Source organism: Haliotis rubra, unplaced genomic scaffold (genome assembly GCF_003918875.1).
Source record: "Haliotis rubra isolate DU_JTF1 unplaced genomic scaffold, ASM391887v1 Scf52, whole genome shotgun sequence".
In the NCBI taxonomy this organism is placed as follows: Eukaryota; Metazoa; Mollusca; class Gastropoda; order Lepetellida; family Haliotidae; genus Haliotis; species Haliotis rubra.
Window position 1 is genome coordinate 2,240,562 of NW_025767213.1, and position 19,624 is coordinate 2,260,185.

General features: G+C 37.4%; 1 protein-coding gene and 1 long non-coding RNA gene across 6 annotated transcripts in view; one reads left to right on the forward strand and one right to left on the reverse strand.

Moving 5' to 3' along the window:
- The window catches only part of LOC124292558 (caspase activity and apoptosis inhibitor 1-like), a 224,676-nt gene that overhangs the window by 140,404 nt on the left and 64,648 nt on the right, over positions 1–19,624 (forward strand). For all 5 annotated transcript variants that reach the window (XM_046729695.1, XM_046729698.1, XM_046729694.1 and 2 more), the window contains 2 exons: positions 2,313–2,397; positions 13,214–13,279. In XM_046729695.1, the coding sequence (XP_046585651.1) occupies positions 2,313–2,397; positions 13,214–13,279 (151 nt within the window). The remainder of the gene's footprint in view (positions 1–2,312; positions 2,398–13,213; positions 13,280–19,624) is intronic.
- On the reverse strand, positions 18,139–18,805 carry LOC124292559. The gene is made up of 2 exons (XR_006902479.1): positions 18,652–18,805; positions 18,139–18,554 (listed from the first exon to the last, which is right to left on the reverse strand). It is a non-coding gene; the product is annotated as an uncharacterized LOC124292559 (long non-coding RNA).

Consider the following 19,624-nt stretch of genomic DNA (forward strand, 5'->3'; position numbering starts at 1 on the left):
GTCTGGAGGGAATGTTTTTCAGTGTTGCTAATGTCAGTATATGGAAACCGAATATCGTTTTGAATTATTCAAACTTTTATCTGGTCTGTGTAGTGCAACACATCCCTAAAGCATTGAGGAATTGTAAGAAAATGTTGAATGTCAGTCCTGTGGCAGCTGTGCCCTTGACCAACCATGGCTGGGGAATTTCATGCTTTTCATCTGTTGGAGTCCAGTATTTGAGGATCATGAATAGGCATTCATGCTGTTTCAGAGCAGATCACCACATCTCCAGACTTGGAACATGTGTGAATGTGAAATATAGAGAAAGACTATGTTCTCTTTTATCTTCAGAGTGTTGGAATTTTTTGGACAAAAATTTAAAACTAAGGTCTGATTAATGATAACTCCATTAAAGATGTAAGGAATGTGTGGTATGTATGGTATGCTTGCAATATGACCACTTGATGAGGAAGATAAGCAGCTTGTTTAAGAGAACCTAGCTATAAAAACGCTTGTAGTGAGTGGAAATGAATTAAGTTATGTTTTTCTTAAATGAATGAGTTCACAGCTGCGTTTCATAAGAAGAAAATGGCAACTTTTAAGGATAATAGAAATACTCCCCATATCAAAATACTTTTCTTCGTCATTAGATACTTCCGAGCTATTTGTCATTATCTGATAGTCGATGTTTTGGAAATAATTTTGATATGAGCTAATGAAGCGAGTTCAAAGCTTCAATAGAACAATACAGTTTGATAACCGTCAGTGTCAGCATGGACATATCAGTTGAATCTGAATGAAATATATGCTAGGTTACCACTCTTTTGAAGAGATGACCTTCTGAACCTTATGAAGAACAGCTGTCCATGTTTCCCTATTAATTGAAATGCCAAATCTAAAGTTCACTGTACTGAAAAGCTATATTTTTGTTCTAATGTCATATGTGCTCCTTGGGGGTTCCAACATCAAGTACCCAGTGACCTGTGCTTGTGTAAGAAGCAACACAAATGAAGATAACCGACTCCATGTTTTTTGTAAGAAGTGACTAAAAATGAAGATCAAGCGCTCCATGGTTGTTGTCCGGAGTGACTAAAATGAATATAATGGACCCCATGCTTGTTGTAAGAAGTGACTAAACTCAAGATCAAACACCTCATTCTGGTAATCAGGAGTGAAGATAACAGACTTCATGTTTTTTGTAAGAAGTGACTAAAATGAAGATCAAGCTCTCCATGGTTGTTGTCAGAAGTGACTAAAAGGAAGATCAAGCTCTCCATGGTTGTTGTCAGAAGTGACTAAAAGGAAGATCAAGCTCTCCATGGTTGTTGTCAGAAGTGACTAAAAGGAAGATCAAGCTCTCCGTGGTTGTTGTAAGAAGTAACTAAAAGGAAGATCAAGCTCTCCGTGGTTGTTGTCAGAAGTGACTAAAAGGAAGATCAAGCTCTCCATGGTTGTTGTCAGAAGTGACTAAAAGGAAGATCAAGCTCTCCATGGTTGTTGTCAGAAGTGACTAAAATGAAGATCAAGCTCTCCATGGTTGTTGTCAGAAGTGACTAAAATGAAGATCAAGCTCTCCATGGTTGTTGTCAGAAGTGACTAAAATGAAGATCAAGCTCTCCATGGTTGTTGTCAGAAGTGACTAAAAGGAAGATCAAGCTCTCCGTGGTTGTTGTCAGAAGTGACTAAAAGGAAGATCAAGCTCTCCGTGGTTGTTGTCAGAAGTGACTAAAAGGAAGATCAAGCACCCCATTCTAGTTATCAGGAGTGAAGATAACGAAACCCATGCTTGTTGTAAGAAGTGACTAAAATGAAGATCAAGCACCCCATTTTGGTTGATAGTTATGAAGATAATGGAACCTCTGCTTGTTGTAAGAAGTAACTAAAATGAAGATCAAGACACCATGCGGGTAGTAAGTCACCCAAAATGAAGATCATGAACCCATGCTTGTAAGAAATAACTGAAATAAAGATCAAGGATCCTACTGTTGTGCTATGATTAGACGATGGACCATGTGCTTGTAAAAGTGACTTAAATGGAAATGAAGACTTCATGGACAACATAGCTGAATTTGAACAGATTACTAAACCATTTGTTACTTGGTTACATCTTGACTTATGGAAATGTTCCAGATTATGAAATTAAAACCCAAATTTTAGGAGCCATTCTTCCTTTTGTTTTGTATGGTATTGGGGCTGACAAACCAGAATATAACTGAAGCATTGTCCCTAGCAGCATTAAACTCAGCTCATGCATTATCTCAGGGTTTCATACCTAATCAGCCAGAGAACTGTTGTCATACCAGTGAGTAACAGTGAAATACTGATTTCAGGAGCTGCCTCTCGATGTCCTCAAACAGAAATGTCTGGAGCACATGGAAGTGATGTCCAAGAAACGCATCAGACGGATTCTGCATGGTAAGTTGCACACACTACTTTCTTTCCAACATTTGTCTCAAATATAGATAGTCTAAAGGTCTGTGAATGTATCTAGACTAAGATGTAATGCCATGTTTGATATAGCTGCATAAAAGATTTCAGCTATACAACCTAACTTTCCTGTGTTCATTTTAGTCTGGACCAGGCAACCCAATGACTGTAACCACATTGTACATTGGCTGAAGTGTGCCAAATTGAAACTGATCCTTCTTGAGGATGGTCTGTCAGCAAGTACAGTCCATGCTCAACCACATCACTGACTAAGTCACTGACAACAAATAGGAGACATCAGCTACTAAGTCTAGCCCTGAATACTCAAGAGGTACTGTGAGAAGACATGTCTGACATGAACCAGATGTGGCTTTATAGTCTTTAGCTCACAAGTCATCTTTTGTTCTGTGTGGACTCCAATACTGTACTGTTATAGTTGCACGGTAGCCATATATCTTGATATCAGAGGCTTCTTCTTGAAGTTGCTATACATCTTCTTTTTGATGTCATTGGATAAACTTAATTATACAGCAAGTACGATTTATGTTCTCCTGTCTGCCTCATGTCCTTCACATAATCCTCTGTTTAGGTTTAAAATCCTTTAAAGCATAAAACATGTGTCACAGGGTGAAAATACATCTTTTGCAATGATGTGGGTTCTGTTTGAGCCTTTATATCCCTTGCACACACAAAAGTAAATTACGTCTGGAAAGTGTTCAGTACCTATATGGTCATGATTAAACATTTGTGAAAATTTAGACATCACAGTGTTTCAAAACAAACACATGTGTTTCAATTTCAACAGGATCAGTAAATGTTACTATTGTGACACTAGATTTTCTGGTCTCTTGATCAGTTCATTGCCTGGTTGTCGTGGCATGGCAGGCAGCAATATTAGTGTGTGGCATCAGGTAACAGTCGGTTGTCTGCAAATTGTGTTTGTGGTGTATGCTAGACATGCCTACACTCTTTCAAACACCAGGTATCATCTTTGTGTTTTCAGTAATCCATTCATATATTTTGCCATCTATGCCCATTGGATTCTATTGGGGCGGATGATCAAGACATGCTATATTCTTGTTGCCATTTCATATTATATTGAATTAAATCTTTCCTCAAATTTCCTCAGTTCTTAAGCCATAACCATTTTTTCATATGGCATAATGTTTTCATTGTTTCATACCGCTTACTACAGCTACCCATGAAGATAGAGTTGGTCTTCAGTAGCCCATGCTTATCGTAAGAGGCAACTAACGAGAGAGGGTTGTCAGGCTCGCTGACTTGGTTGACACATGTCATTGTATCCCAGTTACATAGATCGATGCTCATGCTGTTGATCATCAGATTGTCTGGTGCAGATTCGATTATTTACAGACCGCCACCATATATCTAGAATACTGCTCAGTACGGCGTTAAACAACAACCAACCAACTTACTACAGCTGTGGGATAATGAAATGGTTTAGCTTTACTATTCTTCATGCGAAAAAACTCAGATCACCAAAATGGGTGTTGTATTGAAGCCCATTGCTTTTGTCCCTAGTCCACTGCTTAGTCCACACTAACTTGTCTCAGATTGAATAGATATAGGTTTCTTTAGAGAGAAAAACTCAGGACAAATAAAGAACTTTGTTAGATCTGACAAAATCACATTCAGACAATCCAGGTGTTTTAAAGCATGGTCAAATGTAATGGGGAAAATCAATTGTTTCATGGTATTACAACACTATGAATTATTATGTTTGTGAGCACTGATTAGAAGGGTCAGAATAACACAATGTGTATCATGTGGTTGATATGTTATGATTGAGAATCAAACGGGGGCTTCGGCGTGACAAGTGAATGCTTTCACTACTAGGTTACCCCATCGCCCTACAGAAAGGATTATAATGATACAATGTAATCTCTCTAGTAGGAATAGTCTAGTGACAGACACCTAGTCATTCACTCATCAACCTGAAGACCTTGGTGAGACCACTGTACACAGCAATCAGCGCTGCAATAAACTTGTAAACTCCAACACTAACCAATGGCAGTCATAGAGACAAGATGTCTTTGTGCTGATGGGCCTTGTTTCACAAAGAGATCTTAGTGGTATGACTATCATCCTGAAGCTAAAATCGTATGTGGAATTGGTGGTGGAAATCACAATATGTGTATTTTACCTGAAGCCCATACTTGTTGTTGCCCACTGTGATGTTTCTGGAATATTGCTCAAGTGGCATTGAAACCATACCGAGACAATCACTTAAACTAACACAAGATACTACAGTAGCCTCAAGTATCAAATTTTGATGTAATATCATTTCATAAATACATATCATATTGTGATTGTATTACCATGATGTGATGTGATATATCCTGACCCGTGTTTTGTGATAAGAATCATATCACGCACCCAGGAACCATCAGGTATCTTTACTAATTAAGGATTGTCAACCTGTAATGTGTTCCAGGCTGTTATAAACTTCGGTAAGAACTGTCGTATCTATGACACTTTATGCCTTAAGGTTAATGAAACTTTGAAACAGAGTCCGATTTAAGTCATCTATCAATGTGATATAATAGACAATACAGTAAGTATAAAATGATTTACAGTTGTGCTAGTGTCTTAAAAGAGGACTTTTTCAGTTGTGTGTCATGGAAAAAAAGAATTAACTTTTGCTTTATTGCATTGATGTCCATTCTAGCCTGGGAGTCTGGTGAAAAGAGGAAGATGTTGTTTGATGTCTGAGGATGTATGCATCAAAGATGAATAGAGGAGAAAAGAAGAATTTGAAAATGTTTAACCAGCCAAAGGTGTATTGATTTAAAGCCAAACTGGTCAGACTGCTGACCTCGGTGTATGTATGTCATTAAAACTCGCTTGAAAGAAAAGGCAAGAGTGTTTGAACTATGAGGGAAACACAATGGCTTTGAACGCATCTGCTAAAATCAATGGGGAGTATGTGAGCAATATTTTGCCCAGACCATACTGACCATACTGAGCTGACTATGGTGAAAAAATGGTCCTAGAGTCATGATCTTTTTCTTTAGAAAAATCTTTTGATATTGATGTGATGTGTTGATATATTTCTGAACAAGTGTGTTTTGGTACTTTATAGGAAGAGGGAAAGTATCAGCACAAGCAGTAAAATGTTATATTGTGCATTTTTCAGTGTTCTTATCTTGAAAGTTTTTAAGTCAGGTCACATTCATAATTCTTGATAATGTTGAAACACATGCTTTGTCTATTATCAAAGCCACAAAGATATCTCCACATCAATACATTGAGAGTTACCTATATAAAGAGGGTGATTGATATATTCTGAGCCTCACATGTAAAGACTTCCCCAGAAGACATGAAAATAAGTTTTTCAAAATAACCACCTTCCGTGTTGATACATTTTTGCCAACACTGTCAGAGGGATTATTTCAGTCATGTCTTTGTTGTCCAAGAAGTGACTGTGACATCATTGTTCAAGTCAAACTTGGTTTAAGCTAGTGTTTTCTTCATGTTTGGGAACAGTTTGACATCTGACACAGTTATATCAGCGCCATAAGGTGGCTGCTGAAAGAGTTCCAAGCCACACTCATGGATTGCAGCCATGGCAAGGACTGTTTCTGCACTTCTTTTGTCTGCTTACAACATCTCCCTGTGTTAATATCATTCTGTAATTGCCTCAACAGTGCGACAAAATGTGCTCCATTTATTGTCTGACCATCAGCTGACTCAAACTAGGATAATCGAGCTAAACCATTTCACTACCCCACAGCTGAGTGAATGACTAGGTGACCAGGCTATTCCTGCTAGAGAGAATACATATGCTATTTTTGCAAACAGGTAATATCTGTATAGATATAAATCCATACCAATCATAGCATGTCAACCACATGATACACAGTGTATTATTTTGACACTTTTAATCAGTGCTCACAAACATAATAATTCATACAGTGTTGCAATACCATGAAATAAATGATTTTCCTGTTATATTTAAGCATGCTTTAAAATACCTGGATTTTCTGAATACGATTTTGTCAGATCAAACAAAGTTCTATTTTTGTCAACCATTTTTCAAAAGTCATCTCAATTCATTCAGTTATTGCCATAAGCTTTAGAATGGGGACTCAAAGAAAGGGCTTCAAATACAGTACCCATATTGGTGATGTGAGGTTTTTCAGCTAAACCATTTCACTATGCCACAGCTGTAGTAAGTGGTATGAAACAGTGAAAGAAAACATTATGCCATATGGGAAATGGTTATGCTTTAGGAAGCGCATAGTGATAGTGTCCACAAACATTTTAATGAACTGAACACACTGTTTCAAGTTGGTAGGTTAAGCAGGGCATTTTTGTGACTTTTGGAAAAAGGAGAAACTTGGGGAGCATGCAGTGGTCAAGAACATCTAGAAAAATGCTTTAACCACAAAAGCCATCCGTCAAGTTTTGAAAACCAGGAAAGGATGGCCATCGTATGCCACTGTAAAGATATAGGCAGCAGATAAAAAAATCCTTGAAGATGGCCCTTGTCCTGGAAGGCTTGTCATGTCAGCAACATCAATAATGATCTAGAGAATCTATGATATGGTGATGAGTGGCGATTGCCTGAGAGTCACATTGTTAGTTTAGGAGTCAGTGAAAGCTCCTTGTGTTCTGACATTTGATAAAAAATGTAGCAGGCACACTATGTCTCATGACAATCAAGCTCTCTCTGAAACTTATACAGAAAGGGTCATAATGATACAGGGTGTATCAGGTTGATGATACAGATATTACTTGTTTGCAAAAACAAAACATATGTATTCTCACCAGTAGGAATAGTCTAGTGGCAGTCAGCTGGTCATTCACTCACTGTACACAGAAGTCTTAGCACTGGCAAATTATCAAATTTTGATGTAATATCATTTTATAAATATATACACCTTTATGACATCATGTAATGTCCAAATCAAAATATGTCACTTTTACTAACTCACTCTTTCATCATGGAATTTCATGATAAGTGCATAGTCCAGTCCAGAGAATCCTTTAATGTTATAAAAGTCCATTCTTCCACATTGCCCATTTCTCTTCTGTAATACATGTTAAAAATTTCGCACGGAAGAAAACAATGAAAATATGAAATCGAATACCATAAAATAGGAATTATGATGGTAAATGCTCTTTGTTTTAACAGTGTTGACGTTAAAAATTGGCCACTCTCAACTCTGTATGTGCAAAGAGGGACTGAACCTACAAAAGGTCTTACACTGCTGGGGATTGTGGGATAATGGAAAGGTCCATCGAGACTCTAATTTCATTTTGTGCCATTTCATCAAAACACGATTCAGTGTTCTAGCACGCTAAAATTTAGGTAGAGTGACCCGAGAGAGAGAGGAAATAAAGTAAGTGATATCGGAGGCAGATTGTGACTGCCCCCAGAGTGTTGGCCATGATATCTAGATTGATTTTAATTCATGCTGACCACTTACTGGGCCCTTCAGGGTCCGATTGAAGATTATACAGCTAGTGTGAATTCCCTCTAATGATTTTTATTGGGAGAAGATAGATTAGTGGATGGTGTAGAATCTACTATGTCAAGATAGTATTCGCTTGGAAATAATTATGGTGAATAGATAGAATTTTGAACGGTGGACTGAGTTTTTCTACCGATTTGGCATTGAATTTGGTTTAAGCCTCACAAATCATGCCAAAGCCACATTCAATTCTCATCAAAAGGTTCGGTGTTTCAATCTATTTGTTTGACATTTCCATTAAATTCATACCAAAAAATCCATATATTGATTTTATTGATGTATTGCAGTTTTACAACAATGAAAAGTCTTAATGTTACTCTGAATTGTCTCAATACTGCTTTGAGTTGGGTCAGTGTTGGCAAATTTTATGATACATTTGAGGATTCTGCTTACTGATTTGGAAAATTGACAGATGTTTTTGATGCACCATCCTGTGTTTAGTGTTTGGAAGACTGAAGTACAATGTCCTGTTGTATAAGAAGAAGCTTTAGTCCACTTTGTGCTGTTGGTACAGTGAAGTTGGCACGGATTAACTTGACACCCATAGTAATATTTTGTTTTCTAAGAAAATATGTTCCAGTCATCTGTTTTTAACATAGTTGTGTTTCAATCTCAAACAAAGGTTTTTGTATTAATTTGGTACCCAAAATAATGGGTTATTTTCAAAGAAAACACATCTAATAGTCACCTCTTTAAATCATATTTGTTATTTAATCTCAGATAAAGGTTTTACAGCCTCATTTGATATGAAGGAGTAGAATTTTTCTCTAAACTAAAGAAATGTTTTACAGTTACCTTTTTAAAACAACTTCGTGTTTCAATTTCAAATATAATATTTACAAACTACCAGTAATTTGATATCTAACAGTTGTCTTTTTAAAACTTCTTTGTGTTTTGATCACAAATAAAGTTTTAAGGCACTTCTTAAGGAAACATTCTTTTTGATGGTATTACCTTTGGCCATGGTTGTATGAAAGTTGTCTTGTGCCATCTAACAGTTGATGTCATATAGATAATGTTTTCAGTGGCACATAAGTTGTACAATTCTTTGAATAGCCATTTTCCCATCAGTACATATAAAGAGCTGTGGTGCCAGAACTTTTCTGTGATCTACTTTAGCAATAACAATCAAAGTTGTGATGGTATTAATTTGGTCCCACACATGTGCATCTCCTAATGGTGCATATCATCTCAAGGGGAATTAGGTCACATTTCTCAGTAAAAGCTGCATTTGCGTCGTGTAAAATGTAATGACAGGCAGGGTATTTGCTAAAAAAACATTTTGTTCAAAGATGTACATTTTCACTTCATTAATAAGATACTACTCAAGTAACATATTTTCAGTTTGATTATTGATATCTTTAAGGATGTAACATGAAATGGTTTTGTAATCATTTTGCAACCCAACTATAGTGTAAGGTTTGGTTTATCTTTGATGTTTAACATAACTCTCAGCAAAATTACAGTCATAAATAATAAAGTCTGAAGCAGACAAACTCATGATTGACATCATGATCATTGAGAAGATAACAATCAACCAAGTGGCCGAGCCTGACCACCTGATCCATTTCCTACTGTTGTTACAAACACAGATTGCCAAGGACCTATTCTCTGTTATGTGACAGCAACAAAGTGGAAGTGTAAATATGGAAGTGAAGCAGAATGAAAATTGTAGATTTCAAGTCAAATCGTCAAACATGGCATCGTAGATACAGATGGTAAATGTATTGGGATGGTAGGAGTACTGCTGAATAGTAGTAGTGCAGTGACATCACTGCTTTGTTACATTGTTGCCTGACTTCATGGTGTCTTACCGGGAAGTAGACATTTGTTATTACAGTAAAAATCCTTTGATGTGTGTGTGTGTGTGTGTGTGTGTGGGGGCTGACTGTGCTGGTTGTTTGAATGGATCAAACTTTCTGGGTTATACTAAATTCTGAACTACCTAATGGAATAGGTGATATAAAGTCACACAGTTTTCCTAAGAGGAGGAAGTACTGCAACGTTAACAGCACGTTTTGAAGGATGATTTGTCTGCAGGTACACTTAGTGTACTTGCGTGCGCAGATACAGTTTCATATGTATTGAAACTACAGTGAAGACTGGATGTGTACTTTGTATTATGAAATAATTAGTATAAAATAACATGATTAAAATAATTTGTGCTAAGATGTCCATTCAATTAAATTTTACATTTTGTTTTGTTGCCATATCATTAATAAAGTAAAATATTATCTAAAATCTGGTTTATTGTATATCACTTTGTTGTACAATTTCTTTTACTTTCCATTTGCGAATTTAGTGTTACCCGTATGCTTATCATCACAAATTATATCCATTGTTCTTCAAATGCAGGGGGGGGGGGTGGCGGTGGGGTAGCCCAGTGGTTAAAGCGTTGGCTCGTCACGCCGAAGACCCGGGTTCGATTCCCCACATGGGCACAATGTGTTAAGACCATTTCTGGTGTCCCCCGCCGTGATATTGCTGGAATATTGCTAAAAGCGGCGTAAAACTAAACTCAGTCAGTCAGTCAAATGCGGGCAGTCTGAAAATCCCTGCGTGCCACCCTTATTTGTTGTTACAAACATCACAAATGTCTACTTCCCGGTAATAAACCGACTTCATGGCTGTGTATGACATCATCAGTGGTGTATTGACACTTATCAGAAATTGAAGGAAATATAAATGTGTACTTACATAAAGATTAGCGAATATATTAGCATGTAGATATTATCATGTTTTCCTGTTACAAACATTTTCTCCATAAGCAGTTAAATGTTGCAAATATATTATTCCTCTATGCGATATTGTTACAATGGTGAATGATTTCTTTATACGATTCAGTTTTGAGTGATAGTAGGCAAGTGCATCTTTTGCAGTTAAACACACCACTCCAATTCCTGTTTATTTTTGACAGTTAGCTTATATCATCAAGATTTTAGAATACTTATTTTAGAAAAAGTTAATACTCTTAATATGAACCATCAGACATACTTAATTTCTTTTGCTCTTCATGATCATTAGATTACTGCCCCTGTTGTCTGAAACTGCCTACAACGATGTTCATATACATCGCACATCATTTTCAAATTATCTCCTTCTTACTTCCATGCTGGCAGGCAGATCGCTTGATAAATAAATACCATTTTCTCTTTTCTGTTCCACCATAAAGACATCAGTTGAGCCATTACTGCAGTTACCCAAATGTCTTTTGGAGATTATTTTGAACTGTCCAAGTGATTTTATCTTCAGCTTTATCTGTTTTCAATTTGAATGACTGCTGTGATTACAGTGCAATATATTTGCGCTAATCTCTTGTCAATTTCGGAAATGAACATTGTTATAAAGAGTAATGAGATACGGCTTTATCACCGACATGAATTTCAGACTTGAAAAAAATCTCATCTGCATACCACTGACCAACACTGAGTGCTTTGGCAACCATTTCTGTGAAATAAATGAAAGTAGTCCTAGTTGCTTGGCTGTGTTAGTGTTCTTTTTTATAGAATGGTCCATGTATTTTATTGATTTATTATAAAATAATTGTTAAAGTTACACATTTAACATTTTTGATCAGTTAATTGATGAGGATGACATATGTTTTACTTTCTTTACAGTTTTTAAAATTATATCTGTCCTTTCTTGCAGTGTTGCAATGTTGCTTACTGCAGCATAAAACTACATCATTCACTCACCCATTGGTATCGATTAATGGTTGGGGCGGTGGGGTAGCCTAGTGGTTAAAGCGTTCGCTCGTCACGTCGAAGACCCGGGTTCGAAGCCCATTTCTGGTGTCACCCGCCGTGATATTGCTGGAATATTGCTAAACAACGGCGTAAAACCAAACTCACTCACTCATAGATTGATGGTTGGAGGTATACTGAAGATGAAAAGGCATCTTTACAACCTGAGATGAGGCGTTCCTTGTTCAGATGCATGGCTATATGTTGGTTGTGCAGAATACCCTATTATACCCTAATAATTATTAATAATTCTGAATATTAATACACAATGCCATTTAGAAAGTGGTCAGATGTAGCAATTGTAATGTTATAATTCTGAATGATGGTGATGAGAAAACCCTTGCCATTTAAAGTCACACTTTAAGGTTTAAAAACCTCTCAATTTTGGGCTTGAGATCAAGTTTTCCCTCTCGACCCATGCCACATTTTGAAAAACATAGCCCATTTGTGGACCCAAGAGCTGTGAGCTGTCAACATGTTCCTTACAAAGCTTAATCTTTCCAACAGGTTGCTCATATACTTTCTACAGATTATTCTAATAGATGTCCAATTGCCTTTAAAGCCTGGGGCGTTGTGGGTAGCCTGGTGGTTAAAGCGTTCGCGTGTCATGCCGAAGATCCGGGTTCAATTCCCCACATGGGTACAATGTGTAAAGCCCATTTCTGGTGTCCCCCGCCATGATATTGCTGGAATATTGCTAAAAGCAGTGTAAACCCAATTCACTCACTCACTTTAAAGCCCACTGGAGACTGGTATTGTGTTTTAGGCATAATGACATACTCACAACAGTGCATTTTTCATGTCAGTGTTTCCACTTTTAGGGAGGGTAATTGTTGGCGTGCATAACAATTGCTCTTCAGAATACTGAGTGTCAGACTAAAGCATCAGCATCATGCAGGTGTTCTAAATCAAGTGAATGTGGATCTCTTAAAAGTTCAAATTGTTTGTGTTTTCAAAGATAGATGATAAGATGATAAACTCATCAGACAACCTTATGCGATGGTGTGTCATCTGCCAATCTATTCACTGTAAGATCTTTGCAAAAAGATCCTCTTAAATAAAGATTCTGAACCTTCCCCATCAAGATATCATCAATGATGGCCTTATAGTGTGCTATCCTGATACAATCAAATGTCATTGTGGCTGCCATGGTTACAATGCTCAAAATGTTGGCCTCCGTCCTATGATAAGCCTTTCATCACAATTTAGATAGTTTTAGAGCGGTGAAGCTGAAGTAGAAATCCTACTGATTATCTAAACCTGAACACTTTCTGTTACAGCAACATATGTTACTCCAATGCAATAAGTGATTGTTAATTGGTTTTTAGTACACAGTTCGAATGTTGCATACTTTTAGGTAAAATATATTTTGTAATTGTCTTCTACATGAGCACTTTCAGAGGAGTGTATTTGGTTATGGTTTGAAAATGAAAATGGTTCAGTTTTGTTGTGAATCATGAAAAACATTTACCAAGCAGTTGAAATGACTGGAAGTGGTACTTGATCATTGACAGATGGGACAATTGAACTGGGTAATAATTAGAATGGTGAATATCTTTTCAGGTGATGATCCTGCTGCTATATCGTCTTCAGGCACAGATGATGACACCTCGGATGAAGGGGCTGCAGGTATGTTAGCATCAACCTAAGGATATCATGAAGATTTATTTTCATTCTGTGTGCAAGACAATGGTGGTTGGTTTCCCGAAATTTGTCATCAATGCTGTTTTGTTAAAGACCACAGTGTTGGATTCCTCACATGTGTACAATACGTACAGGGTTTTACCTCAACTCACAAACATTGGGGTCCTGTAGACCCTCAATTATTAGTTTTGGAGGTCCTTGCAGGCGATGTGAGGGTCCAGTGAAGTAACAGTGTAGAAAACTGTACATTTCTTTCGAGCCTGGAATGAAGTCATAGATGTGTTGTCGGTACAATGAATAATATTGTGTGTCCCTCAAGATGCAGTGAATGTGCATCGCGTAAGATGCTGTATGTGTAATCCATGCTAGATGTTAACTTTTTGAAAGAGGTGATTATCCACTGTGTATGTTACGTACATGGGCAACAGCCATATGGTAGTGTCCAGCTAGTTTCCAGCGTAACAATATATCACAATAGGAAGCATCAGTATATGAAATAGTTAGAGAGACAATTATATTTCATGATCTGTTAGATGCTGTCACCCACACATTCTTTTTATATCACCAATCCTGTCAGATGCAATTATTATTAACTCCAAATGTAAGGGAACCATACAACATTTAAATGGAGGCATTTTTCATGTGGAAGAGTGGTGGGCGAGCTGGCTAAGGCGCCAGGCTAGTGATCCAGCGACGTTGAGGTGCCGGGATCGAGCCCACCTGTGACTGGGTGTAAAAAACCTTGGAGTAACTTTGTGTGCAGACTCTTTCAGTGTTGTCACAACCCCTAGTGTACATTACACAACCCTGTGCACTTAAAAGAACCCACGAATCCGTTGGTATATGACCAGATGGTGGCCACATGAATACATGCAAACACCTAGTTGCGGGTACAGCAACGTGCAGTAAAGTACTGTGACTATGTGTCCCAGTCCACCCAACTGTGAATGGGTACCTCGTTAGGATGAGAAAGCCACAATAACTCGGTGCGCCTAGTGGCAGCAAGAGTTGTATACTCCCCAGGGAGTTGAGATTGATAATACGATGTGCCGTTGAGATTGACATCCAATGATCGAGGGGCGGTGGGGTAGTCTAGTGGTTAAAGTGTTGGCTCGTCACGCCGAAGACCCGGGTTCGAATCCCCACATGGGTACAATGAGTGAAGCCCATTTCTGGTGTCCCCTGCCGTGATATTGCTGGAATATTGCTAAAAGCGGCGTAAAACCAAACTCAGTCAGTCCAATGATCGAGGGAAAAATACCAGTGCCTTGAGCATGCACCAGTTGCGTGGATATGTGCGCTATATAAATATACTATAATAATAATAATAATAATAACACATCAGTATGTCAAAGAAACTGTTATTAGCAGCTGCCTCTGAATATGCAGTCAAGATCTTACTTGCAGTACAATAGACTTATTTCTTCTGTTCCCATGGTATAGAAAAATGTCTACTTAAAAATGTTGTTGATATGAAACAAGCTTAATATGAACAAATTGAAAGACTATGTCACAACTGGGAAGAATGTCTAGAAATCTTACTTTTGTACCTAACCTGAGCATTTGGTTTAAGTAAGGTGCTCATCGTCATTTTGCATATTTCCTACAATTTGTCTGAAACTAGTCTGTCATACAGCCATATCCAAGAAATGTCTAGAAAATGTGGCAAGTCTAGATTTCCACAGCTTCAAATGAAGAAAGTCTCAGGGCTCCTTTTCATTATGTTTGATTTTTATACTATGAACTTTTTTTCTGTAAAATATGTTCATTTCAGAGACTAGTTGTTAGTCTAGACTGAAACCACAAAGGCCATTTGCATGATATCATTTTATTCTCACTCTGAATACTGAAGCATCAAAAATGGTTCATTTGTACCATCATTAGATCATGTGTGTCACTTGTATTGTTTGTCAGATGCATACTATGTGTATCACTTGTTCCATCATCTGATGACCATAGCATATCTGTCACTGGCACCTTTGTTAGATGCCAAGGACACATACAAACTCTTCTTTGTACCATGTCATCAGTTGTGTATGACACACAACATGTATTTCCTGTACGTACAATCATGAGATATTTAGGGTATGTAACATTGTTTAAGGCCACATTTATTACTCTTGTACCCTCATCTGATCTGAAAGCCTCACCTTACGTGTCATTTGTACTATCATCAGATGTTTAAGGCATACCCTATTACTCTTGTACCCTCATCTGACCTGAAGCCTCACCATACGTGTCATTTGTACTATCATCAGATGTTTAAGGCATACCATGTGTCTCTTGTACCCTCATCTGATCTGAAAGCCTCACCATACGTGTCATTTGTACTAGCATCAGATGTTTAAGGCATACCATGTGACACTTGTACCCTCATCTGATCTGAAAGCCTCACCATACGTGTCATTTGTACTAGCATCAGATGTTTAAGGCATACCATGTGTCTCTTGTACCCTCATCTGATCTGAAAGCCTCACCTTACGTGTGATTTGTACTATCATCAGATGTTTAAGGCATACCATGTGTCTCTTGTACCCTCATCTGATCTGAAAGCCTCACCATACGTGTCATTTGTCACTATCATCAGATGTTTAAGGCATACCATGTGTCTCTTGTACCCTCATCTGATCTGAAAGCCTCACCATACGTGTCATTTGTACTATCATCAGATGTTTAAGGCATACCATGTGTCTCTTGTACCCTTATCTGATCTGAAAGCCTCATCATACGTGTCATTTGTACTAGCATCAGATGTTTAAGGCATACCCTATTACTCTTGTACCCTCATCTGATCTGAAGCCTCACCATACGTGTCATTTGTACTAGCATCAGATGTTTAAGGCATACCATGTGTGTGTCTTGTACGCTCATCTGATCTGAAGCCTCACCATACATGTCATTTGTACTAGCGTCAGATGTTTAGGGCATACCATGTGTCTCTTGTACCCTCATCTGATCTGAAGCCTCACCATACGTGTCATTTGTACTAGCATCAGATGTTTAGGGCATACCATGTGTGTGTCTTGTACGCTCATCTGATCTGAAGCTTCACCATACATGTTATTTGTACTAGCGTCAGATGTTTAGGGCATACCATGTGTGTGTCTTGTACGCTCATCTGATGTAAAGGCCATGTCATACATGTACATAGAGTCAGTCAAGGATAAACTGTCTGTTTTGAGCCAAACCCCTTTGTGCATTTATCTGTGTCAAAACATGCCAAGAAATATTATCCCTGAGGAAATTGATTGACATATACCAAACATCTTTTTTTATGTACTTTTTCATTAACTTTAGCTAATATACACTGTGATTGCAATGCAGCATGTGCATACTTAGTTTGGGGTAATCTGTATTGAATGTCTACTGCATGTACACTAAAATTGAATTTTATATGGTATGTACTCCGTCACGTGTGTCATATGACGTCTTTATCCTGCTACAATATTATCTATGATGATCTCATGACTAAATTTGAGAAAAGAATTGTCTGGGATGAAAGGACAGTTTCTTCAGGCACACCATTTGTATTGTACTGTAGGGTATAGATGGAAGGCAGTAGGTGGTATGTCAGGACTGGCATGTGACCCCACCATTGTGCGGCTCCATGTATGATACTCTGTCAAGAGCAGTGTCTCAGAAAACAAGAGTGTGTTGTAATCAGTCACTCAGGAACATTCAGTGCTGCAGAGTATGTATTTGAGAGGCCTAACGATTTAAAGCAAATTTAACAAACTACAGCCCACTGAACGAGGGAAATGAGAGATTAAACCCTCTTTCTTCTCCACTGAAAGGATAAACAGCTGGAAATAATTAGAGACTTGCCCAGGGAAAGTTTCTATAATTTTCCTGAATGTGCCCTGAAGCTAATAATCAAGATATTACCTTGGACTTTCAGCACTAAACACAATGCAATGACACAATTTCACTATCACATACTCTTTTTGGATAAAATATGAAAGGTAAAATGCTAGGGTCATGAGAAATTGATAGGGATATGTCTTGAAAGCCAATCTAAAAGCTGTGGATCAAACCAGACCTGTATGTGTGTATTGTCTTTGTGTCAAGCTGATTGCCTCCAGGGATGATGTTCCATGTTCCCAAGATATTGCAGTAGCATAAGCTGCAGACATATTTGTCCAGTGTTTAGGCAAGTGACTACAGGCAAAAAGACTGCAACCTAATATAGATTCCAAGGGTCGAACTCATTTTAGGTATTGAGTAGCCTATTGTTGAATTAATACTGTCTTTGATTTTACACTGCTTTGTAATTTGATTTTTATCTGTTAAGAGTTTTCCAGCCTGTGGCACGAGGCACGTTTTTAATTGTGGTTGCAAAGTAATGAAATAATACAATCCCTGTTTTTGCTGTGTTTCTAATTCGTTTAATTGCTTCCTTCTGCAGGCCATGTTTGTTTTTTGTTTTTCAATTTCTTAAATTGAATTGAATATGATTTTAATGTTTGTCTTGAAGCTATAATGACTCATGAATAATATTTCATTTCCGATATTTGTAAAGTTAATGTGGGACAGAACGAGACTTAGTCATCAATTTTGAAGAGTTGAAATGTAATTTTCAGTGATTTTTCAGGAGGGAAATTGAAAAAAAGAAAATTAACTGCAAAATGAAACAGTTTGAAGAAGGGTTTAAATTGTCCATCTTCACAGTTTTAGCTTGTAAAAAGTTTCTATAATCATCTTTACTTCATTTTCGAGATATTTTCTGCCACTTGTATTTAATTTTGTGTGACAAGGAGATAGAATAATGTTATTTCAAATCTGAGATGAAATTAGTTCTAAGCTAATACAAAATTTCAAGAGGAGATAGAATAGAAAACACATAATCTAATGCTGACTTTTGTTATCAGTCTGGTTTATTAGATTCTCTCAATCTTATGTTCCAGGTTCTTTTACCCTGTTTTTTCATCCGAATTGAAATAGAACTGAATGACATGTCTTGTTTTTAGCCTGTGATACAGCTTATGACAAACAATCTGCATTTCCACAGGTTAAATTTCAACATCTATGAATGAGAATGAGAAATGTTAGGTTATTTTTACATTTAGCATATAAAGTGATCTGTAAATAGGAATGACAGATACTAGTATGTGATTTGACAGTCTCTCTTCATTTACATTAATTTAAGTCTAAACTAGAGTTGTGAGCCAGTTGTCCACAAGCAGGTGATGATCGCTGCCGGTAACAGCTGCATTGCCAACACGTCAAAACAGGATATGCTACGTGTAATGGAGACAGTTTGCTGTAATGAAAAATTTGAATTTACTTTCAAATGAATCATATGATTGAGTTGAGTGCTATCGGAACATTATCAATGTATGGATGACACAAAATGTTACCTGTTTGGGTGTTGAACCTACTTTGATGGTGTTGCTTTAGCTGTTAGGTATAGGTGGCAAATACAGGGATGGCCAACATGTCATGAAATAATTGAAAAGTACCGGTTTTCAACAGGAACATATACCGTTGTGTCTAAAGCTGTCGCACAACACATGACCGATAGTGTTGTTTGTGATAGACAATTTGCCTGAAACTATGATTTGTTTGAAATCTGTTTTCATTATTTTCCACAGGATCGATCTTGTAGCTCACCTTATCTTTCCACTGCTGTTACTAGTCACCTGAATTGTTGTCACTGATAATTGCAGTTTGTCTACTGTTTGGTTTGCCTGTGTTAAGTGCTTTCGTGCCATCTCTTCTGTCCCTGTTTTTACATCCAGCCTCTATCATCGAGATAAAAGGAAAACTATTTGACAAGTTGTGTCTTTTGAATTTAGCTTGGGGACATAAGTTTAAGAATTGTAAGTCTTGACCTTTTCTGCAATGTAGACACTGTACAGGTTTGTATGAAAAGTATGAAATAAATATCAGATATGCAATTTTTAGAAAAGAAATACTGTATATTCTTTTGTAAAATTTCATTCCACTAATTCAGATAGTATGACAGTTCTAGCTCTATCATGGGGGGACTGAAACTTAATCCTTGACATCAGAGCACAGTGACATAATATAAAGTACTGAATCTGATTTTCTTGACTCTTGTTTGACAAACATATGGCCCCAGAAAATAAAGATAATTCTATTAGGCAACCCCGAAGTCTCTTAATTCTAAGAGCTGAAAATGGGATGAATATAGGTTAACCGAGTACAGAATGGGATGAGAGGTGGATTGAGGTGAAACTTTTAAATATTTGTTCTGGGGTCTGTAAGATTAGGCTCTTAAGATAAGTGTGAGTCAATGGCGACCTATTCTAACCCACAGTTTCTTTATGGCAGAAGGATGCAAATGTTAGCCAAAGTGGACATGTGTTA